The 23,493-nt window shown below is 37.7% G+C and overlaps 1 protein-coding gene across 1 annotated transcript in view; it reads right to left on the bottom strand.

Annotated features, from left to right (window-relative positions):
• Positions 1-648: 648 nt before the first annotated feature.
• CHM (CHM Rab escort protein) overlaps positions 649-23,493 on the bottom strand; it is a 54,110-nt gene continuing 31,265 nt past the window's right edge. The window contains exons 9-15 of the mRNA XM_066339792.1: positions 18,536-18,613; positions 13,679-13,783; positions 12,727-12,790; positions 12,033-12,129; positions 9,638-9,730; positions 7,030-7,196; positions 649-2,711 (exon numbers count right to left, since the gene is read on the bottom strand). Coding sequence (XP_066195889.1) covers positions 2,514-2,711; positions 7,030-7,196; positions 9,638-9,730; positions 12,033-12,129; positions 12,727-12,790; positions 13,679-13,783; positions 18,536-18,613 — 802 coding nt within the window. The 3' untranslated portion in view covers positions 649-2,513. The remainder of the gene's footprint in view (positions 2,712-7,029; positions 7,197-9,637; positions 9,731-12,032; positions 12,130-12,726; positions 12,791-13,678; positions 13,784-18,535; positions 18,614-23,493) is intronic.

Here is a 23,493-nt window from a genome sequence, read left to right as displayed (position 1 = left end):
ATTGTATGAGCTCCAAGGTGCTTGAAGGATAATACAGCTACTTGTTTAAAAATTCAATTAACCTTATCTTTCTTTAACTTGATTTATTAATAATCCTACAGATAAATTGCCAGTTTTTAAAAAGTCATGTTATCTTTTGAATACATCCTGTATGACAAGCCTTAAAAACGACTTCAAAGAACCCTAACCCTTACTTTGCATGCTTACATCATTTAAAGAAAGAACAAAATGCAGTTCAGAGCATGATATCTGTAAAATACCAACAGTCTGTTCTAGGGCTCCTGCAAGTGAACTATTGGGTACTCAAGTACCATAGGAAAAAACATTTAATGTTTCCATTCAACCTATGAAAGAGACATGAAAACAGTTTTTAAGCAATCAATGTAGTGTGAAGTCATAGCCTCCAACGTGTACATCATTCCATCAGATCTCAAATCAAATTTCCACTATTTCCAAACCTGGCTTCACATGGACACAGAGCACTCAGACATGAATTGATATAAACTTGATAACACAGGTACCCATACTGGCAATTACAGGTGTCCTTGGCTGATAGAAGTCAAGAGAATTCTCAGGAAATCCCAGCTAAAAAAGAACTATTCTTCTTTGAAAAAAAAAAAAATTGAAAGAAAACACAGGACAATGCACTTGCAAGCAAATCTTTAATTTTCATCAAGCAATTTCCTTGTAAACAGAGATAAGAGATTCAGCTATGATCCCCATTTTTGAGAGACAAGCAGGGATAGGCTGCTCCACTTAGTTCTTTTACAGATGTGCATATGTTAAATAAAATCACCATACACTCATGCTTCCCAATACACAGAGAAATACACAGAGCTAAATAAAGAGACAGCTTGCTTATTTTTATATATATATAAAACTGCATATTTTTTGATACATATATATATATATATAAAACTGCTCAATCACAGGCATCCAGAGGTTACAGCTGATGAACACTGGGAACATTCCAGCCACGTGTTTTTCTGAGGGCTTTGGGATTATGCAGACATGGACACACACATACCGGTACCTATCCAACAAAGGGTGCAAACACTAACCCTGAAAGGCAAACTGGACAGTGGACATAACGCAGGACAAAGAGAACAGTATCACCTATGCTGTAAAAAAATAAATAAATTCCCCTTTCTGGCCTGAAGCCAGGTTCAGAGCAGGCACGGGCACCACAGGACTGTACAGAAGCCTGGCTGTGGCATGGCCAGGCAAAACTCAAGGTTCATGACTCAATGGCATTTTTTATTTACTAACAGTATTTAAGCACTGCTGTAACTGGCTCTACCCTCATGAGGAAGTTTAAACCCCAACTCATTAACTCTAGAGATACTACTGATCTACTGGGTGTGCATTTTAAAGTAAATCTTTTAAGTACATGATAAATACTTCCTGTATCCGATTTCAAGCACGGTTCAGAAGAAGTGCAACTTTAACATCGTCATTTACAACAGCTTTCTCATTTTGTAGTTTTATCATACAAACTAGGTTTATAAATAGTTCAATAAATTTTACTGTATAAATGCCTCATGATTTATTGTTACAAAATGCATAGTTTACAGTTATCACACTCATTTTAATCCTATTAACTGGGATGAATACAAACCTTTGGAACTATCAGTTGAACTTTCTCTCCACTATAAATCCCCTCAGCTGATGGTCATTTAAACTGCTCAGACCCCAAACTTCAAAAAGTAACTATTGGCTTCCTAAAGGCCCCAACAATGCAACAAATCCAGGGAAACTAGTAACAGGAATGTTCCATTTATGACTTTGAATTTAGCTGGGAAATCTGGCATTAAGTTTAAATTCTGTTGTTTTGCTAACTCCCGTAAATGAAGCCACTAGTGAAAATGTGTCATCTGTAAGGTCTTACTAAAAAACCGAATGTTAAATAGTCCCATGTGAGGACCATCTTCTGGATTATATCCCCTACTTGATTATGGCATCAGTTTCAAAGCCATACAATAAAGCCACTCCAGAACTGTCAGTATTACTGCCTTTAAATTCCTTCATAAGACCACTGTGAAGGACAGATAGTGAGCCTCACTTCAGCTGTTTAGTAAGCAGAGAGCCAAGGATTTTTAGTAAAAATAATCTTCTAACTGGTAAACAAACTTGCACTTTTTTCTTTTGCTTAGTTTTGACTTGTTGACTCCTTAAAAGATGGAAGATTGTTTCCAAGATGTAAAACAAAACCAAATCGTCTTAATAAATCATAAATTATATTTTAGTACTTTCAATTCAGATGCTTCTGTATTTTTTTGTTCAGCTACAAACCCCACTGGATCTGGTGGACCTATGACTGCTTAGAAAGTGCCTCAGCTATCAAAGAAACTACTTTAAAAAGATGATCCAAGCTAAGGAAAGTAAGGCAATGGTAAGTAACACATCTCTGGGGGTTTTAAATCTTTTTTTCTTACCATTCCTCCCTTATGTCCTAGCTTGGGTCAACCTCCTCCTCTCCTAAGAGAAAACTGTTGGCTCGTTTACTCATTCATTCATTCTTCCTTTGCAACAGCAGCACCATCTCCACTACTGCTCTCCTCAGCTGAGGATTCAGGCTTTGTCTCTGGTGAATTATTCAATCCAGACTCTTCTGGCTCAATCTCATCTTCATCATAAATAATATCTTCTGGATTCGGTGGTGGGGGGCAGAATTCCTCTGTTGGAAACATTTCTCGGAAAATAGTCTCAGCCTATTCAGGAAAAAGAAGAATAACATAAACTTTACCTTGAAATGTACCACCCTGAAGCAGTATTTTACAGATATTTAAGATTAACCTCCTTTCTTTCAAATCAATAGTGATTTAGTACTTTGACAGTACTGTAAACACATGGGAAATCCATTCCTTCTTGCAGACCTCGAAAGAGAAAAAGTAATTTATCTTTTTACATTGTTCTACTATGAAGTCATGGGACTTTGTAAAAAATGCTGGTCATTCTATGCTGGATTGGGAACAAGAAAGAGGATTTTTTTGGAAGCCAGATCCTTCCAGAGTGAGGGATCTATTTTACATAACAAGGAAAGCCAGGGAATTGTACACATATACAGTCCATACCACGGCTATTTGGGTTTCCTTCTTAAATTAAAAAACTGCAAAAAACCATTCTGTTTCTCCCTTTCTGAACAGTTTAAACATAGTCCAGCTGAGAACTACTCTTATCCAATGAAATATTACCATTGAAAAATATCCCAATACATTTGTGGTTTATTAAAAACTCCTGTCTATAATTCCATGCACAGACCTGTGTGCACAGACAGTAAGTGTGAAAAGAACTCTATTTTAGATAAAAAAGATCTAGTTCAAGGAGTTAATTTATAATGGCATTTTCTCTTCACGCCATCAAGGTTTAGAAATTAAATACACACAACAAGTTTTTTGGCCACTGCAATGGAAGATATCAAAAAGAAACATGTTCTTGGAACACACCAATGTGGTTATTACTACAACATAGACAATACAACTACAAAATCTGGAGAAAAAAGAACCAAAGGAATACAACCCTAGGATTCCAGAGAACCAGACATTTTAGACAAACAAGGGAGGCCAAAAATCCTTTAAAACACCACAAGAATGCAAGAAGCTCTATTACCTAGTGTTGAAAACTTTTACATGTGCCTGTACAAATAACCTATCTATAAGATTAACTTATAAATAAATTCAAAATCCAAAAAGCATGAGATGCTGGGAATTCATTTACTGAATGCACATGCCCTCCACATTTCCATTCAGGGTTCCTTTTCCAAGTCCTTAAACTTCCAAGGCAGACACCTGAAGCAGACCATGGGTCTGGATGGAAGAAGGCAGAGGAATATTCCCTTTGCATTTGTCTGCTCAGTGAGCCATCCTCAAAAGCAGTCTGTGATGAGGGCTCCCACACAGGCAGGAATGCTGTTAATCCTGATATTCCTCTGGCTTCAGGCCCTGCCCTACCAAGCTGACAGGTCTCACTTAGTGCCACCTGCAAAAACCCACTACACAATGAGGAACCCTTACAAGAGGGACTTGTTTGCAGATGAATCCATCCCTGAGCTTGTATCCAAGAGCTCTCTGGGATGAATTTGACTGCCCAGTGGCACCAGGCTTCCATCAGCAGCATGTGGATGCAGGACTTCACTATTAACTGCTTAAATGACCTGTCTACTCTCAGTTCAATTTCATTTTTCATTCTCCTTCCTCAATTTTACTCTTCCATACTCATGCAAAATTGTTTTTTATATTAGTGTAGGAAAAAATGGACAATTTTGCTCTCTACTTCAAAATCATGTTTCTGTCATTTGAAAGCCTTGCCTAGTAAGTGTGGGTAACAAGGGGGTACAAACATCCTAAAAAGCTGGGGTTTAACTTTCTGAAGGCAAGAGAAAAACTTTTCAAGTTTGCACTTGTCCTTGCAACTCCAAAAAATACATTCAATTATTACTGTATTTAAAAGAATACTGAGGGAAGATGTTGTATTTTGAACTAAATATTTGACAAACTAGAGCAGACAAACACTTCCTATGCAGCTTTCAACAATTATTCAGTCCAATCAGTCAGCAAATATGCACTCCAAAAATTGTCAAACAGCTACAAGATTGAACAGGGGAAGAAATTCTCATGGGAACAACATGGGAATAATGTTATGTAGGTCATCATGACACTGATTACAACCAGACAATTTAATGGTATAGAGCACTTTCAGCTCTCCCAAGTTTTTAAGTTAACCATATCCAGCTGAAGCAATACAGAATAAACAATAATAATGTAACGACTCTTTCATTATAACACTTTGCTATTTAATGTATATAATTAAGGTAGAAAATAGTTCCTTCAATATTTAGTAGTATCAGCTGAGAAATGTGTGTCCAGTTGAATCCAGCATTAAGACACAGGCATGTAAAGCCCTTGCACAGCAATTCCGGTAAACTGGAGTTGAATAAAACTAAATTCTGTTCCTGTTTTACTGCATCCCAACTTGTGGAAAAACTGTGTGGACTTTCACAGCAACTTTTACAGGGATCATGACCAAACTAACAACACTTGATTAACTCTGAATCCTTCCAGGTACCGAAAATAAACAGGTTAAAGGACAAATATTGGTCTGACAGTTTTAGTACATCCTCTCATGACCATGAAGATGCCTCAGAAGTCTGAAATATGTCAGGGAATATATTACTTTAGCTCATAATAATTCATGTCAGGATGCAGCAGTGAAAACACAGAAAACTGGAAGCCAGATGCTTTACTGGATCCACACATAGAGAGTTTGAAAGGATCATAAACGGCATTTTCATTTCATTTAGCGTGTCCTCAGGGCAAGTAAATGCAACCATCAGCATTAATTCAGTATCACACCAGGAACTGAACACAGAATTATAATAAAGCAAGAGGACAGTAATTTGTATATGAAGTGTAGATGGAGAGTTGTCTCTAAGAGCTGTGGTTTTGCATTCCCAATAATGCATCAGCAGTGCAATCACAGCAGGACAATCACAATTCAGTAATACTGATGGTATTGAAGAAAGAAATCACAGCAAGTATCACTAAAACACTAATCCCAAAATGATTAGAGAAATCAGATATAATTTTCCAAGCTAACTTCAAGACTAATACACGCATTGGTTTTTTTTTTCAAGCTGTTCTGATCCATGAGTTAGCAAATATCTCCTGTTTGGAGATTCCCACTGCACTCCTTGGAGAGTGAAAGTGATTTGGGAGTGGAAGACACATCAACTTACAGCTATTTCCTTCCTCCACTTGTCTACAAGGTCCCTGCATGGTGTGACTGCTGCTTCACCTTCAGTCTATTCTTCACTTTGCTCTCACAAACGACTTTAAATTATAAACATGTTTACACTGAAATATTTTCCACTTTAATTTGTGACCATTTGTTTCAAAATTTAAATCAAGTTCAAAAAAATGCAGCATCTATTTTTGTCTAAAAGGCAGTGATTTAGGCTCTTGATGGTTCCTCCTTGGAGATCTGCTTAGCACCTCTCTCACTGATGGCCAACAGTTTGAACACAAAGGCTGAACTACAGCAAGAAGTTATTTAAACAGGGTCTGATCTATCTCATCATTGTTCACTGGTAAGAAAAGCTCTCAGAGAAGACAAACCTGAATGTTAGAAATGTTAGAACCAGAAATAGGTGGGTTTTAAGTGTATTTAATCAGTTTTTAACATACCCTGTTTCAAACAACAGTTTGAAAAAATCAAATTTAGAAAGGAACTCCTTTACAATTTAGAACTGCTACTATAATAATTGTCTTGCATTATTTTTTGTCTTCACAGTTCTTTATCCCTCTGGGAGGCAAAATATTGCCTTGTAAAGCAAAATGAAGGATGCTATTAACCCTTAACGACACTGTTCTGATCCTGCAGTTCAGGCTATGTCAGCCTTTCCACTTCAAATTCTTATTTTTAAGAGGTTTATGACTTACTCATAAAAAATCCTGCAACTGGTTGGAAGATGGCATGCACATTGTCTGAACATGGGCCATGAAAAGCACAGATTTAAAAATGCCTAGTGACACTTAATCCACCACAGCTGTGAAGTGTTCTCCTGTCTCTGAAAGTGCCCTGACACCACAGGGGCTGCTGGAGAAGATCTGCCCAAGAATTTGTACCTTCCTTATCCAGGCAATCTCTGAAAGGAATATTCTGTATTACAGTGATACCGAGGCAAAGAGAAGGAAAACTGAGGCAGGAGGCCTAATCTACCACATTAGGAATTGTGTTGGGTTTTTCTCTAATAAGTTTCTGGTTTGGGACTATGTCCTGCAAGTATTAAACTTCTTTGGTGATCCTTTCAACTTGACCTGTAGATAAGATTTTCTGGCTTTGATTTGTACTGTATCCTCTCCTTTACCTTCCAGGTGAAAGACTCTGACTACGTCCTGATCTCTCCATCTACCTAGTATTATAATTTTACACAGTTATCATGTATATTTTTGTACAGCAGAACAACTCGGACTGTACTGGACTTATTTCTTTAAAATTGAAGTTCTGCAGACAAAATCTGCTCTGCCCAACCTGTTTGACAGCACAGTCGTTTCCTAAAGCAGAGTCTGGCCCGGAGCAGACATAAACATTGGAGGGTAAGCCAGCATAGGAACTCTTCTCAACTCCTGAAGAATCTCTCATGTTGAAGTAGACTGCCCAGAGGACTCTGGGTTTCTCCCGTTCTTCATTTTCAGTCTCTGGAAAGGAAAAGGAGCGTTTGCAGTAATCAGTGTAGTTGTGTGATGAGGTAGACGTAATCTAGCATACTGGAAATCAAATTTTTACCATGAAATTACTATAATGACGCATTTTTGTTCTCCAAAAAGCCTGTTATTTAACTTTCTGAGATTCCCCTTCATCATTCTTTCCCCTTCTTTTCCAAGTACAGCCATGAAAACTCTCCTCTCTCTACACCCTGCACCACATCAGCAGCAGTTATCACTATGAGCACTGACCAAGAAGCCTGTTTTAAATTTAACACCTCTCACATTATCTCCTTCACTGGGGATAAACTCCCCGAGCACTTGACAGACTGAGCAAGTCCTCCTTGGCCACTGCCAGCTCAAAGGAATTGCATTCCCTGTGCACAGATATTTCCCATGTGTCATTTCTTCCCCTCGTTTCAGACTTTATCTTTGTACGTAGAATCTCTAATTGTGGCAGTGCTGCTAAATGAAAATAAATGACTAATTTGTATTTATCTGCACTTCCTGAGGGCTGTACTGTGCTGCAATACTCATCAAGAATACAAAATTATCACCAATTCAACCTTCTTGCTCATAATCCATCCCTCCCTGCTGTACTATGATCCCTCTGCACACAGGCAGAGAAAGCTCTGGGAAGATGAAGGTCACTTTTTAACAGTGCACAATCAAATGGAGGAATTCACAACACAGATTCTGAGCTTAACAGATACTATTTGTTTGGAATATTTGCTGACCCTTTCTTGTATTTTGCCTCCTCTAAAGTAAATGAAGCTTGTAAAAGACCTTGTGAGATTTACTTATTTCCAAGGAAGAAACTTCTTGATAACTAGGGCATTCAAAACAGTGTTTTAAAGCAGTTGAATTACAAGAAAACAGATAAATCTATTGCTATTTCTTCAGTATCTTTTCATAACTGTAAAATAGTTAAAAAATAGGTGCTACCTATACTGAACAGTTTGAAATATAAATTAAATTCATCAGCCTGTGAAAGTCTGAGCCTTAATACAGGCCAAGATGCTCTTTAATATATTTAAAAGTTCACATTGCTCATAAAAGTTACTTCTTCCTCATTTAGGCAGGAAAATGAATGGAGTCCTCTTCTCCAGGTGACTTTGCCTCTTTGACCTGCCATGGCCCAGTGCTCACTTTATCTGGTGATTCATTTTCAATAACTCCAACAGTATTTGTTCTGACATTTTAATTAAAATACGACCACTACCTCATCCTGATGATAAAAAGGCCTATGTGTCAGGGAAAACTGGCTTTTCAGTGCCTCAGTGCACCTGAGGACCCCTATGATCACAGAGTTCCTACAGAAGAATTTCAGTCAGCTTCTAAACAATCTATCATTTCGAAACTGGATCACTTTAAACATTAAGATTAATGCTATCCCTCCCCAAATGATTAGAAGACACTAAGCTGGTCTTCTCTTTACCAGGTCTTTGAAACACATGGCACTGTCTTGAAAATTGAAGGTAGAAGTTAAATATTAAAAGGTGAAAGTTAACAGGCTTTAAGTTAACACATATACAAATGAGAAATGTTTACAACTCTCCACTCAAATAAAAGTTTTCTATTTACAAACCCAAGTTGTTTTCTAAATCTTACGAGGAGACCAATTATGAATATTATAAAGTACTCTCATATCTTATTACACATACCAACAAAACCCCTGTCACTAGGTTTTTGAGCATTGTTTTCTCTCAGAAGAAGCATGATTTACTGCCTTGCAGCATGGGCACACTGTTTAAACTACTTTTGCCAGGGTTAGGACACAGCAGCATCTCCCCCACACACATCACCTACTCTGCGAGCATCTACCACAAATATTGGTGATGCATTCAAGAGCTCAGGATGGAATTTCAAAAACTTGTGTGGAATACTTGTGCTCAAGTGTTTCAGGAACAACTTCCTTCTAGGCAGCAACTGCTCCATCAGGAGCTGCATTCCTCTGGGGTGTGGAATTGTCCATCTCAAGGACAAAGATAAAAAAAGTAGCCAAGATTTCCTTGAATTTAGGGCCAAGTAGTTCATTAATGGAAATTTATCTTTATGATAACAATGCATAACAACTTTATGCTTCCACTGTTTACAGCAGAACCCAGAGAATTTCAATTCAAACAGCAAACAAAGAAACACTTCGAGACAAGAGGCTGAGCAACAGCCTGAGATTAAGAGGCAAGAACAACCCAAGCAGCTTCCACAATTTCACAAATATTTCATTTCACTACTGCACCTTTCAAGGACGTGCTGAACAGCAAATATTTTTCGTGGAAAAACAGAAAGTGTGAAAAACAATAACATTCCAGACACTTAAGAGTCATGTCCTTGGATACTGAAGTTAAATCAAGCTGAAGAAGTCAGTAACAGCTACTTTGGTATATTGTATTTACGCAAGATAGTATCGTAATACCACATTTATTTATTTTTACCTTTTTCAGTATTTAGATTGAATAACTTCTGCACAACAGGCTCTAAATCTTCCCTTGCAGTTTTAGCTGATGGACAGGTTAGATGGACTAAATCTGGGAAAAGAGAACACAAATTAATTCCAATTATCGTCACACAGACAGATAAACAATATTCACAATTTTTATAAGGCACAGCAGGCTTTTAGAAATCACAATTCTTCATCAAATCACTTCCTTTAAGCCAGGGAAGTGCTCTACTATGGACACACAGTATATATACAGCACACAGAAAAATTCTCTGAAAAGACCTCAGAATTTTCTAAGTTTCTCTTATGATGTACACTGCGACTGTGCAATCCTTTGTACAACATTTATTCATCTACTTCTTAGATGGGAGGAACGATTGCTGAACTATTCCTTTTCTTGTTCTGTTTTGCAGACTCTGCAGTTGCTGCCTCCTTGGACAATCACTTGATGCAGCCCCTGACCCTTTTCTGTCCCATTGGTCTCTGCTCAGATACAGGACCAGCTGCTTTACCCCACTTGATTTTCCAGCCATTCATTCATTTAAAAGCCTCACCTTAAAGCTTTTCATAAAACCACCTTACTGGACTGATTTGACCCTGGAAACTTCTCACCAGAGAAGTGTCCACCAGGCAATCGTGAAGGAATTTAACATTGTACAAAGTTTAAACTGGTTGGTTTTATCTACATTACTGTAAATTTCTGATCCATTTTAAAGCAGTGCACAGCTCTGTTATTATTTTAAATCTAGATGGCATTTTTGTCTCTTTTCTCTGAAGCCTGGATGTATTTGTTGTCATTTTTTTCCAGTACATCACACAGATCTTGACCCTGGTTCCATCAGGAACAGAAACTTAACCCTTCATGCTCCTCTGCTTTCAGGATGCACACGGAGAGATTCTATTCAAATACTGTTATTCATGTTTTCATTCAACCCAGACCAAACCCTCTGTCCTAAGGAATATGTACTAAAATAAGGAAAAGAGTGGTGAAAATCAAAGTCTTCCCCTAATCTTAACTAGATGCTTCCAATCCCAAACACCGTAATACAATCTATTTTTTCCTCAAAAAACTCAGCCATAAATCATTAAACTTCACATCATTTACTTTCTATAAAATCTTTTTTATTATCTTTAAGGTTATGGTTATGAGTCACAGTCATCAGTATGTATTTTGATTATATTTGATTTACTCAGGTATAACTGCATTAGTTACAGTGGTTGCCAACATTTGTCTTCAAGTAATTCTCCCAGCAAGAAGAACGATGAGTTCAGTTCCTGATTTCATCATTACAGTCTCCATTTTTAGGGCAAGTGAAGGAGTTTGGTTCCACTCAAGTGGCAATACAGATGATGTGCCTGTCACTTGGGCAGTGTGATCGAAGAGCAGATGTATTTGTATACTTATCTTAAATAATTGTTCCAAGGAGAAATCATTCAGGTTAAAATCCATTTACAGATAATGATATTAAAGTTTTTTTAAAAATATTATGAAATATGTCCCATAACTGGAAATCAGCTATGCCTAATATAGAACTTAATTATTTCAATATATGAAGACAAATTTCATTATGAAAGGCAGTACCTTGTCTGCTGAAATGAAAGGAATTTATGGAGAAAAGTAAATAACAGAAACCTTAATATTTCAGCCCCATAAAAATCCTCCTGAAACTAATACTTTAGATCTATGGAACATCAATCCTTCATTAGTTTCACTTCCTGCTGTATCTTTTTGTGAACCCTTAATAAAAATAATTCAGCTATTTAAATGATAAATATTATCAATATGCTTTATAACACTAAGTTATTAATTACAAGCTTATTTTATACTATTATTTACTAGGAAATATAATAATTATATTATAATTAATGATTTACTTTACTCTTCTTTCATATGCAAAGAACTTAGTTCAAGCCTATTTAACAGCAAAATTAATTGCTTATTATTATAGTTACTTCTTTCTTGTTAAAAAGAATTAGGTAAGGTAACCTCTAATTCTATTCTAATAAATACCCAAAATGAACATTTTATTGCTCAATTATTTCAAGTTCACATAAAATACCAACAACAGAATCCTTTCAGAAGATAAAAAGCTCCCAAATACAGCGTATTTCAGGTATTTCCATTTTATAGTTCAGCCAAGGGGACCCATTTTTTTAAAAAAACCCAAACAACAAAATATATTACCAGGAAGATTAATGTGCTTTGGAATGTTATTTTTATCTCCTGAAGAAGGATTTATTCCTGTATAAGTGAAAATGAGTCCATGAAGCTCCACAATGGTAGGAAGCCACCGCTCCCTGCGTTCTGTGCAGCAGAGGAACAACACACAGAGATTTTCAGCTCTGCTCCCGAGCTGCCAAAGCCAAAGGGGAAAATCCCCTTTACTTACAGGTGTCCTTCATGCATGTCATTGTGGAGGAGCACAACTCGATGAGACAAACTGCTGCTCTGCCCGGTTCCAGGGGAGGCACTGTCAGAATGGAAACCTGAGGAGCAGAAAGCAGAGCTTGAGGGAAAGCAGAGTGTCCTGAAGGATGCGGCAGCCACCACAATCCTCACTACAGCTGAAAAGGAGCTGCAATTACACTATTTGGATTTTCTAGTTTACTAGGACAGAACAAACACAACACTGATTAATACCCTCTAAAACTAAGGACTGCAAAGACTGACAAAGCAGATCCAAAGAAGCATCTTAAAGTGTACAGTGAGAACTTCCAACAGCAATAATGAATGTTTAAAAAAAACACCCAAAGGAGCTTTGAACAAAGTTTAGACAAGATAAATAATTAACGGAATAGTAAGGGTAACATTTTATTAAAAAGCAAGAAAAATTAAAATTAAAGACAGTAGCTTAGAAATTCTATTAATTATAGTGAGCCAAACAGGAAAATCTCAGTCATTGAACTAAACTAAACTAAAATTTGTAATAGTTCTATAGACACTAAGACAAATGAAACAACTACCAGTACAGAGAGCTGACTAAAGATCTTGATTCACGCACAAACAAACTAAACGAATTACTTAATTCCTACCAACAACTAAATATTAACACATGAGACAAGGGATACAGAATTGGTGTGTACCTGCTGCTCTGAGTCTGTGTTCAATACAGACTGATCTGTAATGAGGACTGCCCTGGAGATCTGCCTATAATTAAATAAAAGAATGATGTAAAATAATTATATAATACAATTGATTATGCACAATGAAAACAAAACTGTAAGAAAACAGCAATTTAGAATCATAGTTTTTGGTACTTCACTATTTGGCTATTTCACTATATAACCTTTATTACTGTGATTCTTGGTGGGATATTTTGCCTTAGTGTTGAAGCAGAAACACACCTGGAACACCTATGTAATATTTTCAATGACCAAAACAGGTGATGAATAAGTGAGTCAGTGCAGTTGTATTAGACAGTCTCCTCCTGATTTTAAAAAGTTCTGCCTGTTTGATCAAGCTTAGCAGCAGCATATTGAGACCTTGTGATGTTCCAGAGAGCACAGGAGCTGTGGGATGAAGGGGAAATGCAGCAGGGTGGAGTTCCCTCATCACCTGCAGTCTGTGCTCAGGGTTATTCCTGCCCTACCCTCACCACCACACCTTTGGTGGTCCCTCCCCTGCTCTGCTCTGAGCCAGGGGCAGGGTGTGCCCAGTGCTTCTGCCAACAACCATCAAACCACAGAAATCTATGAAGTTTAGTAATTGTCTAAAGCTGAACAAATTTAACGCAAGGACAGCAACAGGCACCTTCACCTTCCAAACACACCTTAGCAAATTTGAATTTCCTAACACATTTAGAGCTCTTGGATTTTTTATATGAAAAGAGGGAATCTGATTTCAGTGCTAATTGAGGAAAACCTGACTACAGAAAAGTTCACAGTACATCCTACAGTAAACAGAAGAGAAATACTTTGCACAAGACTAACTGTACTGTAAAAATCAATGAAGGGACAAGAGGCTCCTCAGTTTAACTTGCAGGGTACTTTACATACCATTATTGCAAGAAATTGTGGTTTTTGTTTTAGCTCATACCTGTAACACACATTTGCGCATGTGCTCTCTGAGAGGTAACTGTCTTCCACAATAAAATAGTTGGCACTTATTCTTTGTCCAAAATGATCCACAATGGCTTTGCACCTGTTTTAAAAAAAAACCAAACCACAGTAAGAAATTTTGATGTAAGGTAACAAAAGCATGCATAAGTTGTTAAAACTGAGTTATACAGAACAATATTTGTATCTTTAAATTAATTTAGGTGCTTATTTCTTGAACATGTGAACCCCAAAACCAATTCAACTGATCACCAAATCCTAAACTGACACATTCTACCTGGTATATGCAGTTTTCCACTACACATAATGATATCCCAACTTCAATAAATTGGTCATTTTTACAGAAAATGTAAGCTTACAACACTGGTATTTAGTTCTACACTTCTTACCTCATAATATGTAAAAAAAAAAAACCAACTGTGGATTATTTTGTAGGTACTATCCTATTGCAGTGGAGTTTCTTCTCTTTCTCTCTTCATACAAAAATCAATTTTATTTCAATAATTGTATTTAACAAATTAAATAGCACATTAAATTTGGAGATTTAGGAAAGCCCCCTGACAAATGAGTGCATCAGACTGTTCCAGGAGTGAGTTGCTGTGTTTGTGACTAAAAATACCCTTTATCTCTAAGTTACACACAAAGGGATTAACTAAGTCTTGGTGTTTTAAGAATGACACACAAATGCTCTCCATAGAACAACCACAGAAACAGAAGTGGGACAGAAATGCAAACCACAGAAATGAACCCATTCAGTGAGCTTAAGTGAGAATACAAATTTCAGATTTTCAGGGGCAAAATTCTCTATGAAAGAACAAACTTCACTTTTGTACGACATACAGAGCTATATCATATATGTAACACAAAAGGGAGGCTGCACAGATACTAAACATATCTCTACTACTGATTTTGCATCCATGATCTGTGCTCTCTTCTACACTATCAGAGCATTTACTGCATAAGTGAATAAAGCAAATTAGCTTTACTGAACTTTTTCTTGGGGAATAAAAATGACTTTTTCTTAAAATTGAATTCTTCTGAATGACTTTATCAGTCTTTCAACAATTTAACACACAGGACTTAAATCAGTGAATGATGAGCCAGAGATCACATACAGATTTACCTGTGTTTTATCACACTGCAACTTTACCAGTGGAATATCTGACACACAAGTAATGCCTTAGTAATGAACAACCTTTCTGTAACTTAAAACTATTTGTCAGCCTCTGTGATTCAAAACCCTAATCTAAATAAGTAATAGCAATCAGCTCCCACCAGCTCTGGTAAACCAGTTGTTCCTGTAACCTGAGATGAGAATTGAAGAGGGGTGCACACAGAGTCCTCATCTGTAAATGTAAGAGGTTTATGACTATTAAACATGTTTTTGTAACACTGACTTCTAATGCTGACCTCCCAGACATCTGGCCCCTATTTTCAATTTCAACAGGTACCTTGACAACAGTACAAGCACTGTTTAACATCTAACATTCTTCAGTTTCAAATCCTATCCAATGTGTGTTTCACTTGCAACTTTAACAAGTTTCTCTTAACTGTTAATCCCAGTGATTTCATTCTTGAGCTCTCATTTAAATACTGCAAATAAACAAGGAAGTTGAGATGCTGCAGCTCATTTCTAATTATAACCTTTCTTATTGTTTATGAAACAACTTCCCCACCACCCCCCAAACATTATGGAAGGGGAAAGGTTGATTAAATGTCATGTTGCATCACTCAAAGCCAGCAAAAGCAACGACACATTTTATTTTCTTGCTAAGTGTTGTTTCCTCTCCTTTGTTCAGGAATAGCAGCAGGTCATATGTGTGATAAGATTTTAAACTGAGAGAGAGAGAGAGCGCTTTTAATTTCAGTCTCACTTTACTTCAAAGGGTGATGCTGAGAAAATTTCTTTCAAATAGTGCTTCCACACGCAGCAAACACTTCTGCACTGACATTATCAGGTCTCTGTCATCTGATCTGTGTTGCGACAATGAATCACAGCGAACCCTCCATTGACCTTCTTTCAATGTGTCTGGATAAAAGGATGAAAATTAGAATCCATCTCCTTGCAGTGCCACGAGTTATAAATGTACTTTATAGGGCTCATTATCCAAACTAATGGACTAAGAGCGACATCCTTGAAATGGACTCAGCAGCACTGACAAAGCCAGTCTGCAGTATTTCAGCAGATATGTAAATTACTGGCTGTTTGCTCTATCTTTTTATCACAGATGTATAAATGTCCATTTATCACATCTCCTCCTTTTTGAGACTGAATTATGTAATTGGAAACATATGTGAAGTGTGATTAATATAAAATGACCACCACTATGATGAAATTTTACATGTACCCAAAAAAGTGACATACAATAAATACAGGGAAAAGCAACATTATCACACATTAAAGGTGAGTTTTTGTCTCAGCCTCAGAAATACAATGTAGTTTTCATTTTCTAGCACAGCAACACAATTCTACCAAGAACTCAGGATGTTCTACAAACTTACTAAAACAGCAGATCTAGTACAATACCAAAAAACCACTTATTTTCAAAGTTCATTACTAAAACCTTAAAATAGGGATGTTTAAAATTTTTGTTCTTTCACTCTGTCTTGAACTACTTGCCTGAACCTTATTTTCAAAAACTGTAAAAAGGACTACAGAAAAAGGATAAAAAAAATTGTAGAGCTGGGTATGAAATTTACTGTTCTCTGTATATACAGGCATTGGTAGGAAAATGTGAAAAAGCAATGTCAGCCACGTCTAGAAAAAAGCTGGAATCAACTTTGGTGATATTCAGACTTTTAATTAAAAGTTCTACCCTAAAACTTTTAGAAGAAAATCAAGACTGTCGATATAAGTATATATATTTCTTATGTGTACTAAGCCAGAATATTAAAAATAGAGAAAAAAACCACTGCCTTAAGGCATGGATGAAGCCTGGAAGGAAGGAGCTATAAACTGGTAATGACCACTGCACAATGCATTTCTGCAGTGCTGAGTGAGCCATTTGTAACCTGGGGAAGCTGCCTCTGCAAGCACAGAGCCAGCTGCACTGACAACCAGATATGAATTTGCCTCTTACCAATTACTATTAATGGTCTGTTGACTCAAAAGCTCAGTAACTCATAAATAGCCTCATTAACAACTTGATAGCTGATTTTTATTAGGCAAAACACTGAAGCCCAAAGTCAAGAGGAAATACAAGCTGGTGCAGGGAGGGAATACACAGTGAGGAAGGACATAACAGCAAGAATGAAACAGAAGATAAAGGAAATGGATATCTTGGATGTGTTGTGCCTCTTCATATTCACTACCAGATAATGGCATTATTACAAGTTCTATGTTTTTGAAATAATGAGAGTCTGGTTAAATCTTCAGAAGTATTTCAACAATTCTGCTCCTCAAAAATCTATCATTCTGAAATGGCACAAGTGAACCCCAAAGGCAGCCAAAAAAAGGACACCTCCACTGCGTTGAACACTGTGTAACTTATATTCAAAACATAAAGTCAGGTTAATGGAAAAGCAGCACTCCAGCTCTTCTGGAACACATATAAAGAAAAGAAGTGTTTTATAAAGAAAAGTGTTTTTTTTTAAAGAAAACACTGATTTCAAAGGTCTTCAGGATGTGCAAAAGAAGCTGGAAACTGGGGCAACTAGTACCACTGGCACAGAGTGGGGTTTTGGAAGTTGCTACCAACAATAAGCTTTATCCCCTTGCTAGAGGAATTTAAGTACTTAAACAATATTGGAATATAAAGCTTCCTATAGTAACAGATCAAATACCAGTGTTAAAATTAATGACAGTTTTTGAAAGGAACACAGTTTAATTTGCATATGAATCATGCATTTGAAACAACACACCTGTTGAAACACAAAGTCTACATCTCAAAGTCTACAACTGTGCAGTGAAGTCCATAATCTTCAGGAACTGGCAGGAAGGTAAAATCTGGAGTTTATTCAATTTCAAGCAGCTACTACTTGACTATGTTGTGAAAAATGCAGCTACAAGAACTGTGCTCAAGGAATTGCAGAGTAATTTTGAAGTAAACACACCATCCCCTCATTTAACTACTCTTTCTCCTAATAAATTGGTACTACATAATTTCTAAATTAATTTTCTAAATTTTCTACAAAACATCTTGAACTTTTCAATTATAGAAACTAAGCTGCAGAATCTTTAATACAGCCAAAGTCTGTAGTTAGACTAATATCTGATAAAATGTGTGTAATGGAAATATGATGATTTGCAGAGGTGTGAAAAATGTGACTTACGGAAAAAACTCTGGGTTGATTTTTCTTAGCTCAACTTTAAACCTGCCTACAGGCCTGATATTGTTGTAAAAGAATTTATTCTGGAATAAGAGGGCAGCATAGTTTATGACAACAATCTACCTAAAAACTCATTAAAGTCTTTTCTCTTGGAGTGACATGCATTATCAGCAAAGATTAATCTGATGAGTCTTTAGGTGAGCTCCATTTTTAAAAATGCAATAACAGAGGGCTTTGTTGTCATCTGATGAAAATCAATTAGAGTAGGTAAGGCCACAAGGAAAACTAACATCACTCATCACCGGCCCCCCGGCAGCTGAAATGATTTGTCTTCCAAGCTTGGGTGATCAGGAGCTGTAGTAATATCACAGGGAAATTAATTTAGTTTCTATATTCTAGACCCACTTCCCTTGTTCTGGAGGACCTATACACAAATTACTTTTAATCAAGGTTGATGTGTTATTAATACCAAGGAGGATCTTGGACGAATAATTTTTTTTAAATTGACTTAAGACATTTTTCACCTGTGTTCTGTGTACAAACAGAAGGTTCCTGGTGTCAGCCTTACCGTCCCGAGGCTCTGTCCAGCACCAGGCAGCGCACGGCGTGACGGAGGCAGTAGATCCCCCCAAACACAGCACACAGCCTGCAACACAGGGGAAACCAGGGTTAATCCAGCTCTGCTGACTGCCGTCCGTGTGAGTGGTCAGCAAGGCAAAGCACTGACATGTTGGTAACACTGATTTACTGACAGGATGGGGCCCCCAAAAGAAGCAAGATGTGGAGCTGTTTGGAGTTCAGAGGAGGCCACTGAGTTATCACAGGGCTGGGAGAGCTGGGGGTGCTCACCTGGAGAAGAGAAGGGTCCAGGCAGAGCTCAGAGCCCCTTCCAGGGATTAAAGGGATTGCATGAGAGCTGGAGAGGGACTTGGGACAAGGGATGGAGGGACAGAACAAGGGGAACAGCCTTAAACTGAAGAAGGGTAGGTTTAGATTGCAGATATCCCTCCCTGTGAGGGTGGGGAGGCCCTGGCATAGTGTGTCCAGAGAAGCTGTGGCTGCCCCTGGATCCCTGGAAGTGTCCAAAGCCAGGTTGGATGGGGCTTGGAGCAACCTGGGATAGTGCCACCACGGCAGGGGTGGCACTGGATAAGCTATAAGGTCTCTTCCAACCCGGACCTGTCTCTGATTCCGTGATTTTGAAATGAAAGCATTTTGATATCTCTTCACAGATGACAAACTTGAAAACTTTCACTTGGCAAACCTGACTTCCAAAAATGGCATTATTTTGTCATTCTAATGCCAGAGGAGCCAGTTCAAAGACAGTCAGTCCCCCAATCCTTCCTGACCTGCAGGACTGGTGCAGCCCAGCCACAGGCACAGGGTCACCAAGCTGCTCTCTGCACTCCCAGACCAGCAGCCCAAGGAGCTGCCAGCACCATCAAGTACCATGGGACATGCTGGAATACCAGGTCCCTAAAAACACCCCTGCTCCTCATGGAAAACCAGAGGTACATTCCAAAATTCCCAGCCTTGGCTGCTTGGAGACTGTTGAAGATGACACAAAGGTTAAACATCCACTGAAGAATTCCTAGAGAACCTAGAGCCATGGGTTTATTATCTCTAATGCTGCTGCAATCCACGGCTTCCTCCTGCCTGACACAGCAGCTACAGGACCTTTCAAACCAACTCAGAGGACTTTATTTCATATCCTGTACATAAGAATAGTACTATTAACTTGACTAGAGCTAGATTCCTCAGTTAAAAACAGTAATTACAGTTTTCTTTTGACTTCAACCACAGCCAGGGGGTTTTGATACATGCACTTTATTTTTCTAGTGTGCTTTGAAAGAACTTTGCTGCTTGGCTGCACAAAAACGTGAATTACTTCTTTCCAAGAGTGACCTGCTATCCAGGGAGGAGGGCATGACCTGTTTTTATAGGCCAGCAGAAAACTTCTCTTTTTAAATGAAAATGGAAAGGAATTTTGATTATGTTGCTAAACAATCACAAACAGCCAAAATACCTATTAAAATAGCCTAGCATGAAAAATGACACTGTTAAGGAAAAACTTGCCAAAATTATTTAACTACAGAAACTGAAATATTAAACTAAATGGCACCCCAATAATTTATGACAAAGTAAAATCATTGTGCTGGCATTACTTTCATACAATGGGCTACCCAAAATGATTTGACTGCACTTGAAGTACAAGGCAAGTCTTTGATACCATTAACCCTAAATGACAGACATTTAAACTGATATTACTCTAATTAACTGGCGACTGCCTCCACCAATAATTCAAGTTTTGCTGAAAGATAGCAACAACACTGTACTCGGCTTCAACTTTGCCCTGGTGACATCAAATCATATTACAGCTAAATTAACAGTTGTGAAAATTTTTGGCCTGGTAGCCCTCCATCATACACAGCCTTTAAATGCCATTTCAGGCCCCATCGAGGCAGAAATCAGCAGTTGCAATTTTTAATACAGCTGTGAAACAATAGGACATATTAAAAGCTGCATTTTTGACAGCATATTCTCAGTGATTTATGAGTTTGTACATAACTTGATTATTCTATTAATTTTACTGATTAGTGATTCAGCTAATACAGTGAAGGTCACTTACAAAATAAATCTTCATTACATTTCACAGAAAGTAACTGCCTCCAACTAGTTGTTTTCTTTAATTAAACACTAATGTAACAAGAGAGAAAATAGGCTTCAGGGTTGCTGCATCTGTTGATATAAGAGGAGTTTACTGCTTTGATGTAATGCTCTGTGATATTAATTGAACAAAAATAGAATGTCTCTCCATTTGACATCTCAGCTTCCAACACTGAGATACCGCAAACACACTCAAATTACAGACTTAGCCTTAGTTCACTCTGAAAAAATTTTAAAACTGTATCAAATAATTGTACACAAAAATGTAGTTTTTATTTCTAACATGTAATTTGTCTTCTGCTTTCTAAAATGCATGTCATGGTTAATTTAAAAAATTACTATTTTTTAACTATGCATTTTTTCTGTAGTTAAAAACTACTTGCTTCTCTCCTTAAAGTTGAATATTGCACGTACAGTAGTGCAAGCTTTGGAGAAAGATCAAAGAAAAACATGGCAAGTGCTGGAATAATGAATTGTCCTCTTTCAATTTATTTTTACAAACAGAGCAAGCTGTGACCTGGTTCTTATGTTAAATTCTGTTTCCTGAAAGGCCCCTAGACCATCAGCCTTTGCTCCAACATTGCTGTGTTCTAAAAACATTAACAAGTAGCGTCCAGACAAATCAAACAAATAAAATAGCTGCAGCAACAAAAACTGATGGTTGATCTTCCCAACACAGGGTTTCCATACCAATGTCAAAACTCAGTGTGTGCATCCATGTGGATAACACCAAAAATCCCCTCTCCAAAAAAGCAGCACCAAAAAACTAATGAAGAAAATAATCAATGTCATCCTGAACTGTCCTGGCATTTGGAGAGCTATGGAAAGGAAAATATGTGACATAAATGCTTAAGGAAGCAGATGAAGAGACAAATATTTTTACTTTTTCCTGCAGGCTGTGTTCATTATTCCTGTGAAATTTAAAAAGGTCCTGTAAGATTAGAGAATCAGCCTATGGTCTAAATCTGATCAGCAACATGACAATTCTAAACCAGTCACAAAGTTCCTGCAGTTACCCACCAGCACTCAGTTCACTCACAAAGAGTATTTTGAGCCTGGAAGCCAAAATATTTTGAGCCACAGTAAGATGATTTCTTACTCCAGATCTCCCCTTCCTTCTGGAAAATCACACTGTGACTGGGAAATGCTGCAGGAAGAGGAGCTGGAATGGCAGAGCTGGGGTGTCAGGGGGAGAACAAGGACTTGGGCTCATTTCAGTTCCAGCAAACTTCTCATGGAGAGAGCCAGCAGGCAGCAATGGTGACAGCTCCAGGAAAAACCACCAGGGATGAGAGAGGGGTTAGGGAAAAAGAAAGTAGCCCAGTCATATGTCATGTTTTCGAAAGTTTCATATTTCACAGCTTTTCTAGGGATTTAAGAACCAAATTTAACTTTAAAACTAAGAAATTGCTCCTTTTTATTATATGGATTTTCGACTGTATATATAAAAATATAGAAAATTACATGGAATTTAGGCTGCATATGTAGAAACATATATTCACATCCTGTGAAACTCCAGTAGTGAATACAGTATCTGCCAGTAAAACAGACAAGATAAAAACTGGTGTGCTTGGTTTTGTTTAGAGCACAAAGCTCTATCTACTTATCACTGACCCTAAATAGACCCTCTGTGCACTTCTCTCCCTAATTTTGAAATAGGGGTAATTTAAGTCTATTTCATCAGAGTCTGGCAAGGATTGGTATTTATTGTTCCTGAATTCTGAATGACCACACTGCACTGAAGTGCAACTATTTCAGGAGTCTTAACATTTGAGTTCCTGTTATGTGATGTACAAGTTTCAGAGTTTGGGAATGCAGTCACTGCTGCCTTTTACAGACCCAAGACTCCAATTCCATTTCCTAAATTCAAATGTTAGAAGATGATGGAATAAAAAGCTTTATTCACCTTTTATTTCTTTGTTTCTACACTTCAGCCTTGCTTTGTGCCAGTGTAGATTTCTTAGGGTGGTTCTAAACTTGAGGAAATTCAATTGACAGAAATAAGACCATGTTTAATCTGCCTCTTCATTTCAGCTGTTAGTGATTTAAGAAACTGTAGTACCAGCAGCTTATTCCTGATAAAAGTGCCATGTTACTGATGACTCTTGTCACAATACAAAAGTGCTGTCTCTTAAAATTAACCACATTATCAACCTGATTTTTTCAAGGATATAGCAATTAACACTACTTCTTAGAGAATCAAGGTTAAGAATCATTCTCTTGGATTCTGAACTCAAGAAACAGATGATTTATATGAAGGTTAGGTGAGAAACCATCAGGCAGTGTGCTTAAGTGGCCTAGAAATTACAGTTAAAGCATTGTGGCAACTGCAAGAAATTGCCACAGAGCTGGAGAGGGAAAAAAGAAAAAGGAAATAGAAGAGTCCAATTGTTTCTGTGCTGCTGTGAGGGCAGGGAAGTGCAGAGGCACTCCCAAGGCTCCTCTCTGGGAAAGGTGGAAGGACAGGAGCTGGCTTGGCCCCCATGGACCTGGTTGGAGAAGCAGCTGCTCCTCACCCAAGGTCATTCAGGTCATTCAGCTGCAATTACACAACAGCTCTGCCCCGCCAGAGAAGCTGGGGAGAGCAGGACTGCAGGGCAAAGCACAAACCCAGGCACTAGGACCAGTCACTAAACATTAGCTCATCTATAAAACCCATTTATGTGTTCTCTGCCTCCAGAAAAGACACAAAAATTCCAGTTCTCTTAAACCTCAATGGAATTCAACAGCTTTTTTATTAATTGTCATGTTTAGGAAGCTACCTTTCTCTGTCTTCTGGTTTAATGAAAAACGACTCTGCTAAATGCAATTTGCCTCCTCATCTCAGATTTGCTCCAGTAATAAACAATCATGTATTTT

The sequence above is a fragment of the Sylvia atricapilla genome, chromosome Z, assembly GCF_009819655.1.
Source record: "Sylvia atricapilla isolate bSylAtr1 chromosome Z, bSylAtr1.pri, whole genome shotgun sequence".
NCBI lineage: Eukaryota > Metazoa > Chordata > Aves > Passeriformes > Sylviidae > Sylvia > Sylvia atricapilla.
This window is presented reverse-complemented; position numbering and strand designations above follow the sequence as displayed.